The following is a 6,058-nucleotide window of genomic DNA, read 5'->3' on the forward strand; positions in this document are numbered from 1 at the left end:
CGACTTAGCTTGGTTCGCCGGAGGTTGAACTTTAGTTGGAGGCTGCGAAGGTTGCTCCTTAGCCTGAATTGCCGCTTCAGACTTTGGCTTCCAAACTTTGCGAGTTGGTGGCGGCTTCTTGGCTACCTCTCTTTGCAACTTTCTACGGGCTTCTTCAGCTTGAACCCGTGCCTGCGCTGATAGTGCGCGGCGCTTGCGAATACGCTCCTCCAGCGTCGATCGGTTCCGTTTGACACGGATCCATTCCATTATTGGCGGCTTGGAAGAGGCGCCGTTCATCTGTTGTTGAGGCTGTTTGCCTCTTTTGTTCTTCAGATCCGTGTTGTAGCGGATCCCGTCAACGGACTCCATGGCCTTTGGTACAGATTCACAGCACCCCTCCTCGCCGTCCTCCGGCGACTGTAGATCTGAGCTCCGTCCAACGCCGCTGCCTTCATCCCGCTCGAGCCGCCGACGTCGCAATTTAGATACACCGCTCGATCAACCTCAGATCCGCAGTTGACTGTGCCGTTCAGATCCGTTGTACCGCATCCGTAGTGGCATCGCCGCCTCATCATCAGACCCCACGGTCTCGCAGGCAAGATCCTGCTTCTCCTTGGCTTGTTATTTCCATTATTTATATCCGTTATTAATTGATTGCGTAGATTAGGTTGTGATATGATTAGCTGTAGTATATTGTGAATTACCTGCGTGGGATTGCTTGACATGAATAGCTGTGTGGAAACTTGTTGTGTTATCACTTAGTTGTTACCCAATAGGAGAGACTGTACATGAAGACGACTTCTGTTAAAAGTATGATTTATAAGCGTGCTTCAAAGCATGGCTATACTCGCTCGACATCGATATCCCGATGTGAGGAGACCCGAGTTCCCTCGATATCGATATCCCGGTATGAGGTTTCCTTGATTATTATTATTATTATAGCATTGACTGGATGATGCACTCTTGATCGGACGTGTTACGAGTCACGATTATTTTCATAGTTTTACAGAAGTCGTTCCACGGTAACTCCGTGGCTAGTGCACAATATTTCATGTATAGTTGCATAATTAATATGACAAACATGGGGTTATAAAGGGGAATTGGACGGAGAATATAGCATGTATATAAACGGGCACAGCGCTTTCTTGTTATCGTGATATCGTGAGTGTTATGTACATGGGCCAGAGGGCCAATACTTGACTTGAAGGCGGCCCTCGGATGACTTTACGGGGACCCGATTATACACATCAAAATATTCTTCCCCAATTCAAATAACATGTAAAATAAGAATAATATGCTTGCGGGACTTCTGGTGGACTTTGTTGGTTTTATGAGATGTAGACTAGTTGTATTTCTGTTCATACTTAGATCGAGATTAATAATTAATTATCTATAATTTGAGACATAAGGTATATACATGAGGGTTCCCTTGTTTGGATTATTTCGCTCGACGTACTACGTCTCAAGTTATAGGTATTTAAGTATTAATTCCATCTAGTTGTGTGATTTGGATACTTGGATGATTACCTGTTGGCTAGCTGCGTTATCTTGACACTTGGATGGTTTTCTTAGATTCTTCTGATGATTTTATTCCAGTGATAGATTGTATTTAGATTATTAGTAATTCCTTTGCATGTTATTAATATTATTATCACTGTTTTTGCTTTGGTCGTTCGATCGTTCCTATTTCTCTCTATGGGATCTTGTCGTGTGCCATGCACCCTGACGTACACCTGTTTTCTCTGGTGTACGTCAGATTTAGATGACGGACAGGTTCTGCTGGGAGATCATCAGGAGCCAGAGGATTCTCAGCAGGAGTGTCCCGCAGACGGAGCAGAAGAAGCTGAAGCTTAGTTATTGGTCATCAGTTTTCTTTTGTACTACCTTTTATTTCCATTTGATCAGTGCATTTTTATATTTTCTCCAGTATTTCATTCAGATAGTTTGTATAAGGGCATGTTTGATCCGAATATTATGTCTCGGATGTTATCCTATTTGTGATATGATATTTTTATTATGAGTTTGTCTATTATACTCTTGCTGATTGTGATCGGGAACCTGTGCCTTAGCATTGTATTTATTTCCAGACGCTTAGCGTATTGGATTGAGAAGAAAAAAAGAGAAAAAAATGATAGTGTATATTTCTTCTCAATCTAATACGTCGCGGGCTTGTTCACGTTCCGGTTCCCGTGTATTTTGGGAAGCGGGGCGTGACAACAATTTTTTCAAAAAAGGGGGCTGCAGCACATGTTTGAAAGTTGGGGGGGTTGGGGCACATCCAAAGTTGGGATTTGGGGCCTTGAAGCAATTTTTCCTTATTAATAAATTCATATATTAAAAATATTTTAATATTATAGTTTCTAATATGTTAGAGATTATTAATAATGGTAATATTATTTATTACTACTATATTATTAATAAATTTATATATTGCAAATATTTTAATATTATATAATATATTATAGTTTCTAATATGTTAGAATTTATTAATAATACTATTATAATTTATGATATAAAAAATATTATTATATTATGAATATATTATTTTTGCATTATTATATTATTATATAAGATAATTTAATTATTTTATATTTATATTATTTAATAAGTATTACTAATATATTAGATTAATTATAATATAATATAGTATGGGGACGGTTGTGAACCGTCACAATAGTCATAAAAACCGTTGCCTTACATCTATGGGGACGGTTCAACAACCGTCTCATTTACGGCCGTGCCCGTAGGTCTACTGGGACGGTTTATGATCCTAGTGGAACGGTTTGTAAACTGTCATCATTAGTACCCTAAGGGAACGATTTTGCTAAGGGGTCGGTTCGTGGTTTAGATCAAGTGGAACGGTTGTATATCAAGTGGAACGGTTTTTAGATTCTAAGCAATGGGAACAGTTTGATAACAAGGGGAACGGTTTTTAGGTTCTAAACAATGGGAACAGTTTGATATTAAGGGGAACAGTTTTTACTTTTGTGAAATGGGGACAATTATTTAGCAAATGTGACGGTTTTAGATTTTGGAGCAATGTCAATGCTTATACAACAGTGGAAATAGCTTTCGGTTTTACGCTATGACAATGCTTGAATAGTTACAGTGATAAGTACTTTACAAATTTTACACATAGCAAATTGCTACAGTAAAAATCAAATGCTACAAATATATGGTAGCAGCGATATTTATATGCTGTTGTAATATTTGCAAACAAAGAAATTATAAAGTCTAAGGTTTACAAACAACACCACCAAAATCTTAATCTTAACAGAACGAACCTTAAAAAAGAATGATATTGCAACAATTCATTAACGGAAGGAACTTTTTTGCTTTTGTCCAAAATACATATCTATATTCCTCCATTATTAAATCGCAAAAAAGTTCATCACTTAACAGATTCTGGAACTTGCTCAGAGGAATCCATGATCTTTTTATTTTTATTCTGGAGCATGGTTTTAGTGACACCCCTCCCCCTAAGACGTACACGTCCAGGATGTTCATCTTTCTTGACTAAATCCCATGCATCATCATCTTCATCTTGAGATTTGAGTTCTTCTAAAGCACCCTGCATTAGCAAAATTTATATTTAGTTGCTATGCATGTTATATGAAAATTAGGACCTAAAAAGCAATATATGAATATTAATATTTAGGAAATATGGCACATACTTACTATCAAATTGATTGTTTTCTCTCCTTGTGGATTTATCTTCTTTTTACGGGTCTCAATAAACATTTCAGCTTCACTTGGAGGTCTTCCCAACTCATTTTCCTATAATAAAGACATGATAGTTAAAATATTGATAAATACATTAAAAACGAACAAAAAGAAAGGATGCAGTTAATAAGTAACACTAAAAAAAATTGAAATACCATTTTTTGGCGAATCCTCGCAAAACTTATTGTCCCCGTAGTGTGCATATATTCTAGACCTTCACGATTTGCTTTGTTGGTCTCACTTGTTTTCTACACATTTAGAAGGAACATGTATTTAAAAAACAACCAGACCATTAGTATGAAACGATAAACGAGTGAACAAGAAACGCTAAACGAGCCTATAAGGCTATAACTCCTGTAAGTATGAATTCAATAATTTATATATGCAACATAATAAAATACATAAGGGTTTGTCCATGTCCAGGTCCAGTGTAGTAACACTGGAGCAAGTTCTGACCATAGGAGTAACTAAAATGTTTTCCCCCATAATTAACTACTCCTAAAATGTTTTCCCCCATAATTAACCACAGTCCTGTATTAGATAATTAATGCAATAAATATGTAACTTATTCCTCTTTTTGTTAGTGTCAACTTGAGTTTCGTATGTGCATGAAGTTTGTACCAGGAATTGCCATCGCCTAATAGCTTTCAGTGCAAAAGAAAGAAAAAACAAATTTCAAGAATCAAGCACATATCTTATAATCCTGATTGCTATAAGCATGATAAAGCAATGTTACTGTTATTAATTAGTTGAACTACTCTAGGCTTCAAAGCAAAGACAAGTACTAATTATATGAAAGTTGAAAGTTATTTGCTAATTGCTAGATGTTCCAGTCAATATTACATGAACATTGTTTTGAAGAGACTCAGATGCAAGTCCCATGTTCAACATGAGCATTTGAAGTGGCTGATACATGCATTTAGTCAGATCATCACAGATCATCAGATACAGAATTCCTAGGACCAACTACAATTCCAGGAAATAGAGCATTTACATAGAAATGTAGTATTATTTTAGAAAGTAAAGTTGCAATTACTGATTAATACTGACCAAATTCATACAATATACACAAAAATGAGTTTCATGGCAGGTTTTGGAAGATAGCGTGTAAATTTTGTGGACATGTCTGTTTCAATTTAACAATAACTGAAACTTCTTTTAAACCCACTCTGATTATTACCGATTAATACTGCAGAACACTGAAAGTTCATGGGGGTTTAGTGTAACTTAACATTCATAAACCTATACTATATTATACAAAATTTTGCCAATTCCTTTCCTACTTTAGAACTGGCAGCTTCTGGTATTACTTGAATGTCCATAGTTAACAAAGCAGGTAGGTAAACATTTCTGACGCCATTCCATGCTTCGACAACTCTTAACACAATCTGAAACATATTTATATTATTTTATTAGCAAATAGATAGCTGTGACAAATAACTTCTTCCATGCTTCGACAACTCTTAACACTAATCTTCCAGGATCTTCTATCTTTCATTTTCATTGACATTTTCATTCAAAGAATTGCCAGGAATGCTTACCGTGTTGTTAATTTCTCGGCATTGCAGCAATTGCTGCTGAAGGCTTTGAACTAGCTCATGAAGCTTTTAACTGCAGGAATTAGGGAAATTCAGTAAATCGATCACTTAGGCAAACTGTCAAACCCTAATTCTACCAACTGCTCCAAACTTCCACAAAAATCATGGATTGTTAATGCCAAGTATGAATTATACAGTAATCTTAGAGGTTTAGCAAGTATCCCATCAAATTCCTAGTTTGTGCCAAGTAAACTCACTTCGTACAATTCCACGAATTGGGAAATTAGGGAAATTGTTCATTTTATCAAACCAATTGTCAAGCCCTAAATTCTATCAATTGCCCTAAGAAAGCCACATAAATCCCCAAATCAAACCCTAACACCAAAAACAATAGAAACTAATGATATCAACAAAAAAATCCTACCCAGAATCAGAAAACCAAGAAAGCAACATACCAGTATCTGACAGCCTTGCATCTCGAGCACCTCGTCGTTGCGTGCCGATAGCACACAACACACTGTGGCAGCAGAACCTGAGCTGGAGGCGGTGGCATCGCCCAATCCCCAACCCTAATTTCTCTGCCGGCATCAGCTCCGTCATCATCAACCGCAGGAGATGGCGCGAATGGAGGCACCATGTAAGCAAGGGTGTCGGCCTCGGCCCTGGCCGCCTCCTTGGCTGCCAGCCACGCCAGCCTCCTGACCTCCTCCCTCCTCACCACCGCCATCCTCCATTTCCGTCGACCCAAGAACCAGATCACGGCGGCAGCGATGACAGCGACCGCTACAAACCCTAGATCCGCTGTTGGAATAGGT

At 37.8% G+C, this 6,058-nt stretch overlaps 1 protein-coding gene across 1 annotated transcript; it reads right to left on the reverse strand.

The window, feature by feature from the left end:
• Positions 3,374–5,846, reverse strand: LOC109835197. Its single transcript, XM_020403182.1, has 4 exons — positions 5,699–5,846; positions 3,861–3,953; positions 3,661–3,759; positions 3,374–3,553 (listed from the first exon to the last, which is right to left on the reverse strand). Exons 1-4 carry the CDS (start codon positions 5,717–5,719, stop codon positions 3,374–3,376), a joined length of 393 nt encoding a protein of 130 aa, XP_020258771.1. The 5' UTR covers positions 5,720–5,846.

Source organism: Asparagus officinalis, chromosome 3 (assembly GCF_001876935.1).
Source record: "Asparagus officinalis chromosome 3, Aspof.V1, whole genome shotgun sequence".
Taxonomy (NCBI): domain Eukaryota; kingdom Viridiplantae; phylum Streptophyta; class Magnoliopsida; order Asparagales; family Asparagaceae; genus Asparagus; species Asparagus officinalis.

Coding starts and splice junctions, on each gene's coding strand:
- LOC109835197 (XM_020403182.1), bottom strand. CDS start 5,719: ATGCAAGGCTGTCAGATACTG. Junction 3,954..5,698: donor TGCAAGGCTGTCAGATACTG/GTATGTTGCTTT, acceptor CTAAATGTGTAG/AAAACAAGTGAGACCAACAA. Junction 3,554..3,660: donor AGAAAACAATCAATTTGATA/GTAAGTATGTGC, acceptor TTGCTAATGCAG/GGTGCTTTAGAAGAACTCAA.